The following is a 16,462-nucleotide window of genomic DNA, read 5'->3' on the forward strand; positions in this document are numbered from 1 at the left end:
GAATACAGTCTCTGTGGATATCCTCCAAAACATGATTTTAAATTGTTGTTTTCTGATCTTAGATTATAAAGATTTTTATACTCTTCTAAAGAAAGACAACAACAACATAGTTTCTACCAGGCACAGGATAAGAGATCATAAAAATCAGAAGGAAAAAATAAACAGGAGCCGGGCGCGGTGGCTCAAGCCTGTAATCCCAGCACTTTGGGAGGCCAAGGCGGGTGGATCACGAGGTCAAGAGATCGAGACCATCCTGGTCAACATGGTGAAACCCCGTCTCTACTAAAAATACAAAAAATTAGCTGGGCATGGTGGTGCGTGCCTGTAATCCCAGCTACTCAGGAGGCTGAGGCAGGAGAATTGCCTGAACCCAGGAGGTGGAGGTTGTGGTGAGCCAAGATCGCGCCATTGCACTCCAGCCTGGGTAACAAGAGTGAAACTCCGTCTCAAATAAATAAATAAATAAATAAATAAATAAACAAACAAACAAACAAACAGGAGCTAAGACTGGAACCATATGTATCACAGGAAAGATAGGACCAGCAAGGGGAAAAAGAGAGGAATTTTTTTTTCATGTAACAAATATTGCATAAAACTATGAAAAGTCTATTTATATGGGTATGTGAACCCCAGATTGACCATGATATACAAGAAACAATGTTCACATTAACATAATAGAAACAAAAGCAACATGAGAGGCTGACAGAGAATCATAAAAAGGTTAAAAAACCCTCAAGTACATTTTCTAATTTGCTTTGAGAAGATTGCGTGCTGAAACTGTTAATTTAAAATATTAAAAACTCATGCAAAAAACCTACTTTTGAGTTATTTTGATTTAACACATTATAATTTGTGTTTATATTATTTGTTATGAGCTTCATGCAAATAAGTCCTTTACACTGGATAATAAATGTAGAGACCTTTTACCAATAACTTACCAATCCATAATTTCCAAACTGGTAACAAAACAAATCAGTTCTCTCATCTTAGCATCACAGAAACTTCATTATGTGCACATAGGGTTTTGCTTAGCCAGCCAAGGAGTCAAGTACTAGAACTGTCTTAAATAATTAAATTATTCTGTGGCATACTAATTCACTACATAAAAAGCTAATTCTAGATGAAAAACAAGAAAAGTTGATATTTGGTAACTAGGTAAATTCCACATGAAATTTAATGTTTTCATGAAAATATCCCCAAGAATTATTCCTTCTTAAAAAATTCTGGCCGGGCGTGGTGGCTCACGCCTGTAATCCAAGCACTTTGGAGGCCAAGGCGGGTGGATCACCTGAGGTCAGGAGTTCAAGACTAGCCTGACCAACATGGTGAAACCCCGTCTCAACTAAAAATACAAAAAATTAGCTGGGCGTGGTGGTGCGTGACTGTAATCCAAGCTACTCAGGAGGCTGAGGCAGGAGAATTGCCTGAACCCAGGAGGCGGAGGTTGCGGTGAGCCGAGATGGCGCCATTGCACTCCAGCCTGGGTAACATGAGTGAAACTCTGTCTCAAGAAAAAAAAAAAAAAAAAATTTTGATTTTCAAAAAAAAATTAAGACATACTTTTTAAGGTTCATTTCTTTGTCTCAATAATAGCATGGTAATGAAAAACCTAGAAACCCACCTCAGTGTGTCTTTGATGTAATGCATTATATTCCTTCTTCAGTTCTGCTTCTCTTTCTTCAAGTCTGCTAACTGAAATTAAGATGAATACATTTGATCAAAACAAAGTAAGAAATTTACTTGAAAAAGTACATGTTTAAAACTTAGAATGGGCTATCCACAATCTTTAGCAACTTTCAGATTCAGTGTTCCATATAAAAGTCTTCACAAAGCAGTGACCTCATTTTATCACCCTTAATAATGTAAACTTTCAGAGGAGGAGACTATATCAAAATTGGTTCTCTAGTATTCCTAAATATATCAGGTCATCCCCTAAACAATTTTTTTTTTTAACGTGACACAGAATTAACTCTTTCAAAAACACAAATCGCCTCATCGAAGTTTTAAACTAGGATTAGGGCCCAACTCATTTATTTCTAACACTACTCAAGCCCTTTCTTTAGTAATGGCAGTTTGTGAAAGTTTATTGTTTATAAGTACTTTTTCTGCTTCAGGTTTCCTAAATTTCAGGGACTCATCTTCTTTTATTTATTTATTTTTTTCATCTTCTTTTATTTAGCTCCCTCTGCTGATGGGTTTTGTGAGTGGCACTGACTTGGGGTAGTGCTCATAGAGTATAACTTCAGAATATTTTTTAAAAAGTTTTATTAATAGACCCTGAGATACAGAATGTCAGGACAGAATTCCACAGAAAAGAATAACTGATAGCAAAGAGGAATGACTCAGGGAGGAGGTGGAGTCCACACAGAACTACAAAGGAAGAAATTATGGTACTTAAGACAGATGGTAACGAGAGCACTCCTGATATCATTACCACAGAGAAGGGAACACAAAACCATGCCAGCGGTGAGGCAGAGGGTGGTGGTGAGGCAGAGCGGAGACTAGCCAGCCTGGAGGAGCCCACACTTGGCTAAGGAGCAGTGGGAGACAGTCTTGATAGCAATAAAGCTGGTGGCGCTAGCGGAGCATGTCAAGATACTCATTTACAGTATGTCAGTTGGAAAGCCTTAGCATAGCTGAAAATGTTCCCAGGGTTTGAGGGTCAGCTGGCTGCAAACAGGCAAGGCTGTGTGTAATCTACAACTGCTGACTGTGGAGGACAGCTGTAGAAGGAACTAGTATGAACTAATACTCTGACAGTAGATATATGAATGTTTTATATGCCTCCTAGTATTAACACACCAGACACCAAACAAAACATACTTTGTGCTGCCCAGAAAATTAAATTTGGGTTTGTGTCCCATAATTTGTTTAAATATCTTGAAAATATGTGATTAGGAAAACTGCTCTCTTTGTTTTGATTTGTTTCTAATTCAAGCCCATGTGTCATTGGCTCATTACATTTGCACCAAAGAGTAAACACACTACAGTACCCATGGTGCACACTTTATCATGCCACCCAAGTGCTGAGTACATCTGCTGCTCATCTTATCCTGTGGCTGAAAGCGATAATAAGCAAATTTATTATGCAGATGTGTTGTGATAAAAGAATAGATGCTAAACCATAAATTAATCCTTTTTAAATAAAATTCAATTCTATGATTTTTATTTAAAAATAGGAAATCCAAGCAAATTATGGATATTTAATAATAATTTCAAAGTAAACATTTTCTACTACTTCTTGTCATTTAAATTGATCTAAAAGCTTAAAGGAATTCTGAGACTACTGGACAAACCATATCTATTTCCAATTGTTCATCTTTGTGAATCATTCTTTTCTTGATAACGTGCAACAAAAACAAAAACTTGATGCTGACGCTAAAATAAAATCCAACTATCATTCTTAACCCTCAAGGTGAAATTTGTGTTCAATAGTGGAGCCTTATTATTCTTGTCAACTAATGATATAAAGTGTTAAGTAAATTTATATATATCACTATCACCACTACTAATAGCAACCAACATTATAAAGTGCTTATTATGTACCATTCAGTCCTAAGAACTGCATATAAACTACCTTATTTGAGCCTAACATTAACTTTATGATTAAAGTATTATTATTACATCCATGGTACAGATGAAGAAACTGAAGCAAATAGGAGCTAAGCAACTCGCCCAAAGTCACACAGACAGTAAATGGCAAAGCAAGGATTCCTACCAGAGTCTGGCCCCAGAATCTGTGTTCTTAATTACCATGCTATACTGGTTCTCAACAAATACTCCTTTTAATCTGTTTTGTATACTGGAGTTTACCTTAAGATTTCACTTTGGGGCCGGGCGCGGTGGCTCAAGCCTGTAATCCCAGCACTTTGGGAGGCCGAGGCGGGTGGATCACGAGGTCAAGAGATCGAGACCATCCCGGTCAACATGGTGAAACCCCGTCTCTACTAAAAATACAAAAATTAGCTGGGCATGGTGGCGCACGCCTGTAGTCCCAGCTACTCAGGAGGCTGAGGCAGGAGAATTGCCTGAACCCAGGAGGCGGAGGTTGCGGTGAGCCGAGATCGCGCCATTGCACTCCAGCCTGGGTAACAAGAGCGAAACTCCGTCTCAAAAAAAAAAAAAAAAAAAAAAGATTTCACTTTGGGCAGAGGGGAGTAGGCTTCAAACAAAAAACTCCTGTTCTTATGGAAATAACCCATTCACAGATACTTTGACACAAAACATCAAACTGCCAAGCAACATGTGTACCCAAGTCAGGGAGCTGCACATTAAAACCAAAATGCAACACCACCACGCTTCTGAATGGCCAGAATGAAAAACACGATACACCAAGTGCTAAACAACCCAACTGTCCATCAAGAGTAAAATGGATAAATATTCATGTACTGGAATACTGTACAATGTGAATAAACAAATTATTGCCACAGACAACATCATGGACCAATTGCACATATACGATGCTGAAGGAAAGAAGCAGAAACAAAAGAACACAAAATTCAAGACATAAAACTAATCTGAAATGTTAGAAGTCAGGATAGTATTTACCCTGGGGAGGCTTTCTGTACAGCCCCAGCCCACCTCGACTCAAACACAATGCGCATCCATTCACACAGGCACTTTCCTCTGCTTGAATACTCATTCTTCCTTATGTTATCCAACAACGGCTATGAGTTCAACATGTAGAATGGGATTTAAACAAATTATTGAGAACCATAACAAGCTTTGCTGCTCTGACTTTAGTATTCTCAGGGAGAGAGCAAAAATGTTACCAAACAGACTGGATAAAGAAAATGTGGTGGCTCACGCCTGAAATCCCAGCACTTTGGGAGGCCCAGCCAAGAGGACTGCTTGAGTCCAGGAGGTTGCGGCTGCAGTGAGCTGTGATCATGCCATTGCACTCCACCCAGGGTGCCAGAGCAAGACCCTGTTTCAATTTTTAAAAGGGGGCGGGGGAGCTAGGCACGGTGGCTCATACCTGTAATCCCAGCACTTTGGGAGGCCCAGGCAGGCAGATCATGAGGTCAGAAGTTCAAGACCAGCCTGGCCAATATGGTGAAACCCCGTCTCTACTAAAAATACAGAAATTAGCTGGACGTGGTGACAGGTGCCTGTAGTCCCAGCTACTTAGGAGGCTGAGGCAGGAGAATTGCTTGAACCCAGGAGGCAGATGTTGCTGTGAGCAGAGATAGTGCTACTGCACTCTAGCCTGGGTGACAAAGCAAGACTCCGTCTCGGAAGAAAAAAAAAAGCCGTGTGTGGTGACTCACGCCTGTACTGGGAGGCCAAGGCGGGCAGATCACAAGGTCAGGAGTTCGAGACCAGCCTGACCAACATGGTGAAACCCCGTCTCTACTAAAAATACAAAAGTTAGCTGGGCATAGTGACACGCGCCTATAATCTCAGCTATTTGGGAGGCTGAGGCAGGAGAATCGCTTGAACCTGGGAGACAAAGGTTGCAACGAGCTGAGATTGTACCATTGCACTCCAGCCTGGGTGACAGAGTGAGACTCTGTCTCAAAAAAAAAAAGAAGAAAATGTGGGACAGGCTGGGCATGGTGGCTCACGCCTATAATACCAGCACTGTGGGAGACCAAGGTGGGCAGATTGCTTGAGGCCACGAATTCAAGACCAGCCTGGGCAACATGGCAAAATGCCATCTCCTCAAAAAATACAAAAATTAACCAGGCATGGTGGCATGCACTTGTAGTTCCACCTAGTCAGGAAGCTGAGGTAGGAGAATCGCTTGAGCCCAGGAGCTCAATGCTGTAGTGAGCCGGGATTGCACCACTGCACGCCAGTCTGGCCAACAGAGTGAGGGCCTGTCTCAAAAAAAAAAAAGAGGGGCTGAGCATGGTGGCTCATGCCTGTAATCCCAGCACTTTGGGAGGCTGAGGCAGGAGAATTGCTTAAGCCCAGGAGTTCAAGACCAGCCCAGGCAACACAGTGAGATCCCCATCTCTATTTGGGGAAAAAAAAAAAAAAAAAACAAGTACACATATACCATAGAGTACCACATAGCCATAAAAAAGAACAAAGCCTGGCATGGTGGCTGATGCCTGTAATCCCAGCACTTTGGGATGCCAAGGCAGGAGGATTCCCTAAGCCCAGGAGTTTGAGACCAGCCTGGACAACATAGTGAGATCCCTGTCTGTCTTAAATAAATAAATAGTACACATATACCATAGAGTACTGCACAGCCATAAAAAAAGAACAAGGTAGCCAGGCACAGTGGCTCACACCTGTAATCCCAACACTTTGGGAGGCCTAGGCGGCCAGATCACGAGGTCAGAAGTTCGAGACCAGGCTGGTCAACATGGTGAAACCCTATCCCTACTAAAAATACAGAAATTAGCCAGGTGTGGCGGCTGGCTCCTGTAATCCCAGCTACTTTGGATGCTGAGGCAGGAGAATTGCTTGAACCTGGGAGGCAGAGGTTGCATTGAGCCAAGAATGTGCCACTACACTCCAGCCTGGGTGACAGAGCAAGACTCTGTCTTGTGGTGAATAAAAAGAGTGAGGCTGGGTGCAGTGGCTCACAACTGTAGTCTCAGCACTTTGGGAGGCCAAGGCAGGTGGATCTCCCAGCACTTTGGGAAGCCAAGGTGGGTGGACTTGAGGCCAGCAGTTCAAGACTAGCCTGGCAAATGTGGCAAAATCCCATCTCTACTAAAAATACAAAAATTAGCCGGGCATGGTGGCAAACACTGTAATCCCAGCTACTCAGGAGGCTGAGGCATAAGAATTGTTTGAGCGGGGGAGGCAGAGGTTATAGTAAGCCATGATCGCATCATAGCACTCCATCCTGGGCGACAGAGGGGAAACTCTGTCTCAAAGAAAAAAAGAATGAGATAATGTCCTTGGCAGCAACATGAATGGAGGTGGAGGCCATTATCCTAAGCAAACTAACGCAGGAAGAGAAAAACAAACACTGCACATTCTCATTTATAAATGGGAACTAAATACTGAATACACATGGACCCAAAGAAGGGAACAGACATCAGAACCTACTTGAGGGTGTGGGTGGAAAGAGGGTGAAGATCAAAAAACTATCAGGTACTACACTTATTACCTGGATGACAAAATAATATATATACCAAACCCCTGCAATATGCAATTTGTCTATAAAAATCAACCTGCACATGTACCCTTGAAACTAAGTTAAAAAATAATCAAAAATAAATGTTACCAAATTGGAGAATTATAAAAAGAAAGAAAAAAAAGATAGGTATACTTGAGGATAAACTAGAGTTACTCTTTCAACAGTCAGGTTGGTAACGTATACTTTGATGCCATATAACTATTCTTTTTTTTTTTGGGGGGGGGGGACAGAGTCTTGCTCTGTCGCCCAAGCTGAAGTGCAGCAGGGTGATCTCGGCTCACTGCAATCTCTGCCTCCCAGCTGAGGCAGGAGAATCACTTGATTTTATCACCAAAAAAAAGGGCATTTAGCACATGGAAACTACCTGGAGTTACAGATGACTTGTCCCTTTTGTTATTTTTTTTTAAATAGATTTTATTTTTAGAGCAGTTTTAGGGTCACAGCAAAATTGAATGAAAGTACATAGAATTTCCATATATCTGCAGCCTCCCCTACACACACAACGTCCCCTACTATCAACATCCAGAATCAGAGTGGTATATTTGTTACAAAAGATGAACCTACACTGACACATGCTTATCACCCAAGTGCATCAGTTACATTAGGGTGCACTCTTGGTGTGGTACACTCTACAGATTTTGACAAAAATATGACATGTAACCACCATTACAGTATCAAACAAAATAGGTTCACTGCCTGAAAAATCCTCTGTGCTCTACCTATTCATCCCCCCCTACCATCTCCCAATCCTTGGCAATAAAAATGATCTTTTTACTATCTCCAGAGTTTTGCCTTTTCCAAAATGTCATATATTTGAAAACATATAGCACCAAGCCTTTGCAAATTGGCTTCTTTCACGCAGTAATATGCATTTGAGGGTTACTCCATGTCTTTCTGTTTTTATTTTTGAGACAGAGTCTTGCTCTTTCGCCCAGGCTGGAGTGCAGCGGCGCCACCTCAGCTCACTACAACCTCCAACTCCCAGGTTCAAACGATTCTCGTGCCTCAGCCTCCCAAGTAGCTGGGACTACAGGTGCCCGCCACCATGCCCGGTTAATTTTTGTATTTTTAGTAGACACAGGGTTTCACCATGTTGGCCAGGCTAGTCTCAAACTCCTAACCTCAGGAGACCTGCCCACCTCTGCATCTCAAAGTGCTGGGATTACAGGTGTGAGCCACCTCACACAACCTATTCCACATCTTTTCACGGACAAATAGTTTATTTGTTTTTAGCATTGACTAATATTCCATTGTGTAGATTACCACAGTTTATGTCTGTTATTTTCATAAGCGCTAAAGGTCTTAAAATTACAAGCCTTAAACTTTCACTATCTCTTTTACACACAAAATTTCATGTTTTTAATGCACAAAAAGTGGTATTATATTTTCAACTTACTGTTGAATATTAAAAACTTGTATGCTGATCAGACACAATGGCTCACACCTATAATCCCAGCACTTTGGGAAGCCAAGGTAGGTGGATCACCTGAGGTCAGGAGTTCAAGACCAGCCTGACCAACATGGTGAAACCCCATCTCTATTAAAAATACAAAAAAAAATACCTGGGCATGGTGGTGCATACCTGTAATCCCAGCTGCTTGGGATGCTGAAGCAAGAGGATTGTTTGAACCTGGGAGGCGGAGGTTGCAGTGAGCCAAGACTGTGCCACTGCACTCCAACCTGGGCCACTGCACTCCAACCTGGGCCACAGGGTGAGACTCCGTCTCAAAAAAAAAAAACTTGTATGCTGATGACATCTATCTTTTCACTATGTTTTTCATGGAAAATAAATCATATGGGCCGGGCGCAGTGGCTCACGCCTATAATCCCAGCACTTTGGGAGGCTAAGGCGAGTGGATCATGAAGTCAAGAGATCGAGACCATCCTGGTCAACATGGTGAGACCTTGTCTCTACTAAAATACAAAAAATTAGCTGGGCGTGGTGGCGTACACCTGTAGTCTCAGCTACTCGGGAAGCTGAGGCAGGAGAACTGCTTGAATCCAGGAGGCGGAGGTTGCGATGAGCTGAGATCGCGCCATTGCACTCCAGCCTGGGTAACAAGAGTGAAACTCCACCTCAAAAAAAATAAAAATAAAAATAGAAAATAAATCATAAAGTATACTTAAGCTCTGTCTCAGCTTTTTATATAAATGTATTTTGTCTGTTACCTGCTAAATAACAGGCAAAATACTGAATTTTGCAACATCTAAAATAAAAGCAGCCGAGGCACAGTGGCTCACCCCTGTAATCTCAACACTTTGAGAGGCCAAGGTGGGTGGATTACCTGAGGTCAGGAGTTCAAGGCCAGCCTGGCCAACATGGGGAAATCCCATCTCTACTAAAAACACAAAAATCAGCCAGGCATGGTGGTGGACGCCTGTAATCCCAGCTATTCAGGAGGCTGAGGCAGGAGAATTGCTTGAATCTGGGACTCAGAGGTTGCAGCAAACAGAGATCATGCCACTGCACTCCAGCCTGGGCAACAGAGCCAAACTCCATTTCAAAAATAAATAAACAAATAAATAATATGAAGAAGCGGAAGAAAGAAGGAGGAGGAGGAAGAGGGGGAGGAGGAGGAATTTAAAAAAATAAAATAAAAACAGACAAATTAGCTCATGGTTAAAATATATACATAAAAGACGTAAGTATTATCTTGTAGCATAAGTATTATCCACTTCCATCTTTCCCTCCACTCTCGTACTTAGTCTGTTCACCTTAGTCTACTTACCCAAGGCCCTTAACTAATTCATTTCTTTTTCCCATTAAAATTAAACAGGTTTATCATTCTGCTGAGTTATATTCAGATGTGTCATTGATAGCTAATTATGCAAATAAAACAAGATGACTAGTATACTACCTACTCCTAGCAGGCAACCACAGCATTGTAAAGATGGTTCAAACATTAAGTTATCTACTTTCCCATTTATGAACTAGGAACTAAATGAGTCAGGATGCCAAGAGGAAACCTAAGGAATATCTTCCCAAAGTGGTTATTCATTATATTCAACTCTTGAAAACTATATTACTATAGACTTTCAGATAGCAAGGTTAGAGTTTCGGTTGTTTCTAGCTCTAGCAGGATATACTGGCAATTGAAATGGGGATGGAGGGTATCCCAAAATGTGGTAGATCCATAAGAGAATATTATTCAGTTATGAAAAGGAAGAACTGACACATGCTACAACATGAATGAACCTTTATGCTAAGTGAAAGAAGCCAGTCACAAGGATCATATATTTTATGATTCTATTGTTATGAAATGTCCAGAACAGGCAAATCCATAGAGACAAAAACTAGGGGGAAGCAGAGAAGCAAGAGTAAGTGCTAACAGGTATGAAGGGGTGGTTCTTTTTGGGGTGATAAAAATGTTCTGAAATTAGTGGTGGCAGTTGTACAACCTTGAAACTTGTACTAAAAACTGCTGAACTGTATACTTCAAAATGGTGGATTTTGGCTGGGTGCTGTGACCCATGCCTATAAATCTCAGCACTTTAGGAGGCCAAAGCAGGTGGATCATCTTAAAACAACTGAGGTCAGGAGTTTGAGACCAGACTGGCCAACATGATGAAACCCCATCTCTACTAAAAATACAAAAAATTAGCCAGATGTGGTGGCAGGCACCTGTAATCCCAGCTACTCAGGAGGCTGAGGCAGGAGAATCACTTGAATCTGGAAGGCGGAGGTTGCAGTGAGCTGAGATCACACTATTGCACTCCAGCCTGGGCAACAAGAACAAAATTTCATCTCAAAAAATATATATAAATAAAATAAAATAAAATGGTGGATCTTATGATATGTGAATTAGATTTCTATTTTTTATTTTATTTTATTTTATTTTCCAATAGACATGGGGTCTCGCTATTTTGTGCAGACTGGTTTCGAACTCCTGGGCTCAAGCAATCCTCCTGCCTCGGCCTCCCAAAGTACTGGCATTATACGCACGGCCTGGATTTCAATTTTAAAAAGGGTCATTTGAAACCTATCCCTTAACACAAGCATGAGGAAATTACTCCTTAATTTAATAACCTATTTTTTAAAGAAAAAGTCAAATGTCAAGGGAACAAAATGAAAATCTCAACATTTATGCTAAAAGAGAAGGACATTTTAAAGAAGTGTCCTTTTTCTTTTGCTTGGATAAATAGCTAGGTTATCCATCCCAGCCCCTTCAGGTAATCTCTGACTGAGTTATAGCCAATGAAGCAGAAGTAAAAGTGATGTGTGCTACTCCTAGGCCTGGTCCAGTAAAAACCCTCCACACAATGCTCCATGCCCTTTACCCTCCCTCCAACTTAATACAGGTAAGACACCCACTTATCTGAAATATCAACATTTTAAACTTTACATAAGAAATAACATTTGAGTCATTATATATATTTTGTGGCTAGTCTGGTATATAGCAACTACAGTTAGTTGAACACATATTAGCTTATAAACATGTATCTAAATCCTCTTAAAAGTTAGCATTCCAAATTATCAAAGGTATATTACCCCAGTATGCTTTTTTTTTTCTTGGGACAGGATCTCCCTCTGTTGCCCAGGCTGCAATGCAGTGGCACAACCACAGCTCACTGCAGCCTTGACTTCCTGGGCTCAAGCAATCCTCCAGGCTCAAGTGATCCTCCCGAGTAGTTGGCACTATAGGTGTGTGCCACCAGGCCAAGATAATTTTTTGATTTTTTCGTAGAGACAAGGGCTCACTATGTTGCCCAGGCTGGTCTTGAACTCCTGGTCTCAAGCGATCCTCCCACCTCAGCTTTCCAAAATGCTGGGATTACAGGCGCGAACCATTGCATCTGGTTGCCATTATGTTTTAAGAATAGTTTATGATGGCTAGGTGCAGTGGCTCATGCCTGTAATCCCAGCACTGTGGGAGGGCGAGGCGGGAGGATCACCTGAGGTCAGGAGATCAAGACTAGCCTGGCAAACATGACGAAATTCCATTTCTACTAAAAATACAAAACATTAGCTGGGTGTGGTAGCAGGCACCTATAGTCCCAGCTACTTGGGAGGCTGAAGCAGGAGAATTGCTTGAACCCAGGAGGCAGAGGTTGCAGTGAGCCAAGATCACACCATTGATTATTCTCTGGCCTGGGCGAAAGAGAGAGACTCCATCTCAAAAATAAATAAATAAATAAATAAATAAATAAATAAATAAAGCTGGACGCAGTGGCTCACGCCTGTAATCCCAACACTTTGGTAGGCGGGCAGGTCATGAGGTCAGGATATCAAGACCATCCTGACGAACACGGTGAAACCCCGTCTCTACTAAAATACGAAAAATTAGCTGGGCGTGGTAGTGCACACCTCTAGTCCCAGCTACTCAGGAGGCTGAGATAGGAAAGCACTTGAACCTGGGAGGCAGAGATTGCAGTGAGCTGAGATCATGCCACCACACTCCAGCCTGGTAACAGAGCAAGACTCTGTCTCAAAAAAAAACAAACAAAAAAAGGGAATAGTTTATGTTTGTTACAGTATTTATAAATGATTTTCTGAATGCTATTCTGGTGGTATATTCTCTCCTGCCTAACACCTACAGCAAGAAACTGAACAGAAACTGTTTATGACTTTCTGTATTTCATGTTTTCTTTACCTGTACTGTGATTCTAAATTTTGGTATTATCTTTTTAGGTACTTACAATATAAATCATATAGTACAAAGATCTTATGTAATTGATCATACAATACATAGAAAATATACACACATACACCGAGATCAAATAATACAAATTCAGAACCTTTCTTTTCTGAAAATACTTTACTCAGTACGACGACACACCAATGAACTCAGTTTACTCAAGGCCTAAGTCGCATGAGATGGTATAAACACTTTTGAGAAGTCCTTTTAACAGTAGAAGAGCCATGTCTTGAAAGTCCTGGATATGTCACTAAGGAATCAGTTAAAGGGAAAAGACAAGGCAGTAAAAGGGAAGGGGAAAGCAGGAAAGAAAAGTCCACCTAGGCAAGGACTATAGACATCCTTGAAAGCCTCAAGTACCATGAAGTTAACCTATACCTAGATTGTTGCATTACATTTGAAGTATATTAAAAGGTCATTTCTTGTTTAATTGTTCTCACATAAACCTAAACTTCAAAACAATCTCAGGAAAAATTCTAAAACCCTGTCATTTTACTCATCAAAACCAGCTCCAAGCCGAAATTAACTGGAAATAAACAAGATTCTGTTCATCCCATCAAAACAACAGATAAGTAACTGCCATTTTTAAAATTGCTAATTTTCTGGGGAGTTAAAAAAGAAAAGCAAATCATGTTATCTAAAAAGAAAAAAAAGGTGAGGGGCAAGAAAAAAAGAACAATCAAAAGACAAATCCAAAATTTCCCCTTTATAATAGTGAATGGCGATACTTCGGCCTCATTTTGAGCGCTCTTTCTTTCTATCCGTCTTTCCAAAAAGCAAGAGGGTAGGTAAGATTAAGGCAGGAAGAGCCACCTGTTCTGCCGGCTCAAAATCAGAGCTTACCTCCTGAGATTGATGGCCTTTGCCAAGTTTGGAACACCTTCCATCTCTGTTGTCTTCTGCCCCATCAGACTGCTGATAGGCCTACGGGGGGGAGAAAGAGAAACAGACCTGCTAGAACGCCATATCCAACTCATTATTTGCCTTCTCAAAAGGAATCATCAGTTTTTACTGTTCCTGGAAGGCAGACAGTCCAACTCTTGCTAGGCCTCAGAAGATTGGCATATGGTCTTTCAGAAACTTCCTGAACAATTTACCATCAGAAGTCCCAACAGGCAAGCAAGAATCAAAGGCTGACTTAAGAGCAAAGAAATCTCAGATGACCACATCAAAACAGTAATAACAACCTCTCCTCACCAACTAAGTCCTTTACCATGTCTCCCAACTTCAAAAAATTTTCAGATGTTATTAATCAATGACACAATGTGAAATTATAAATATTTTAAAGCTACCATGAATCAATGATCATATTCTCAAAACATAGTTGGATAACTTCAAAGAATCCCAGTGGTAGAAACTTCTAGTGATCTGACAGATCCCTGTCTGGAAGATAATACCTAAGCCATCCACAACAAAGCTGATGATTCTCCTGCTCAAAGTCTCTGTGTAGGGGCAGTCCATGCTTTACCTCGTCACATATTCCTGTGTATCACCCTCATGGCCAGCAATACTTTCTCATGACCAACCAAAGCCAACAAATTCATTTTCGCTCACTTAATCTTCTAAAACTACAGACAAACAGCTTGTTATGTTCCTTATCCATTCCTTTATATGTTGGAAGGAATAATCAAATTATTCATATTTTCCCTGTTCTCTAAACAAATCACCAAAAATCCTTTAACCCTTACTCATAAACTTAATTTTCTATACCTTTAGTTCTAGATATTAATTATAAATTACAACTTTAAGGGTGTCAATAGACAGCACTAGACTACAAAAATTAAAGAGCCGAAAAACAGATAATAAAACATAAAACAGCTAGAGACCACAAGTATTACCTAAGGAAGCGGAAGTAATGTTAGTGTTTGCATAAATTATCTTGTGCCTAATTTTCTACTTTCCCACTCATATGTAGGCTCTAAATAAGAAATAGCTGCTACATATAGTTTATTAAATATATAGATATTCCTAGTATTGCAAAAAACTAGATTCTTATTAAACAGACTAAAAGTAGCTTTCTAAATAATTAACTTCCTTGTCATTCTTTTAAAATCAAAAGATATAACTCAAACTCCTAAAGCTGCCTCATTAAAAAAAATTCTCAACAAAAATACATATTGTCATTAAAATATATATATAAATCACCATAATCTACTTTTAGCATTCTTAAAGTTATGTACAAAGAATTGCCTATTGAGACAGAACTAAAATGGAAAAAGTGTCCTATTACAGTATTATTCATTTTTTTCAAAATACTAACATCCATTGCCAATCACAAAGCACAATAAAGGATATGATAACATTTTATATAAGCCTGAAAGTATTTTTGTAGGTGATTTGAAAAACAGTGACAGAAAATATTTAGGTTCTCTCAAATACTAACTTTGATATGAAATGACACCTGGCAACTTTAAAATGGTTTACGTGCTGTAATTTATCAGTCACCTTGTATTGAAGGTCTGTTTTAAGCCATTTATTCGTTTAAAATAAAAATTATGTTATTGTTTATGATATTGTTAATATCTCTCCCAACTTTCTATCTAGTGCAGTACTTATTCTTATGACCAAGAAATAAGAAGTGTTTTCCTTCCATTAATAATGTTTCAAAGTGAAGGCCTGAAGACTAGACTAAGATCTTGATACAAGATGTAAAATGCAAAGGAATGTTATATGGGGAATGAAAAGGTCAGAGCATATGGATCTAACACATTTGACTTCAGAGCCAACAACATTTTCCCATTTAATTCAATAAGATGGATTTTCATTTAAAGGAAGGAAGGGCGGAATTCAAGAAGAGTTTAAATATAATAGCTGAAAATCACAGCGATGGGTACAGTGGCATGTGCCTGTAATCTCAGTTACTCAGGAGGGCTGAGGTGAAAGTATCACTTAAACACAGGAATTAGACCCCCATCTCTTAAAAAAACAAAAACAAACAAAAACTGTACTTTCCAAAAAAATACCCACCAAATTAAGAAGTACCCACTCAAAAAAAAAAAAAAAATCACTGTCATCTAAATCTTTTTGCCTTCTCCACAAAGGCAATGGCTCTGCTGTACTCAAGGAAAAATAATATATTGTAAATTCAAGGAGCCTGAGGGCAAGAGAAGCTTCCTAAGAGAGAATCAAATAATAATGGTTCTATACCAGCTCTGGGTGCTAATATACTGTAAATAATGGTTCAAATTCATAAGTTATGACAAGCAAAATGGAATTTGCTACTAACCCTTACTTCTCCAATTCTATTCACATTAGAAATGGCCTATTATATGCCAAGAACCACTAAAATTCCCTGACCTACTTCCTTAAATATATTCTAAGAAAACTACCAACAGAAGGGAAAACTTGTAGATGTAAAAAAAAATGTTTACTGCAATATGATTCAGTATACTAGAAAAAATGACCAACCAACCAACAGAAGTTTTTAGTTTTTGTATTTTAAATTTCTCACATTTATTTTACCATAATTCACCTCTTCATTCCATAAAGGATTTAAGATAGTTTACAATAGAGCATAATATATTCATTATACATGTATAAAACATGGATCAAGGAAAAAAACTATTTAAATATGCCAACCAGGTAAGGTTCTTATGGTTGCATTTCAAAGTGTGATCTGTTTCTGGGCTGCCATAGTAAAAAATGCAGTGGCCACTAAACAATTCTCATTAGAGGAAAAAATAAAGCATAGTCCTCAGGGAAAACAAAAATGGTTAATAGATGG

General features: G+C 39.7%; 1 protein-coding gene across 11 annotated transcripts in view; it reads right to left on the reverse strand.

The window, feature by feature from the left end:
* The window catches only part of SPAG9 (sperm associated antigen 9), a 145,725-nt gene that overhangs the window by 90,362 nt on the left and 38,901 nt on the right, over positions 1-16,462 (reverse strand). For all 11 annotated transcript variants that reach the window (XM_032280056.1, XM_032280054.1, XM_032280053.1 and 8 more), the window contains exon 3: positions 1,622-1,692. In XM_032280056.1, the coding sequence (XP_032135947.1) occupies positions 1,622-1,692 (71 nt within the window). The remainder of the gene's footprint in view (positions 1-1,621; positions 1,693-16,462) is intronic.

The sequence above is a fragment of the Sapajus apella genome, unplaced genomic scaffold (assembly GCF_009761245.1).
Source record: "Sapajus apella isolate SASKATOON/1434 unplaced genomic scaffold, GSC_monkey_1.0 scaffold12, whole genome shotgun sequence".
Taxonomy (NCBI): domain Eukaryota; kingdom Metazoa; phylum Chordata; class Mammalia; order Primates; family Cebidae; genus Sapajus; species Sapajus apella.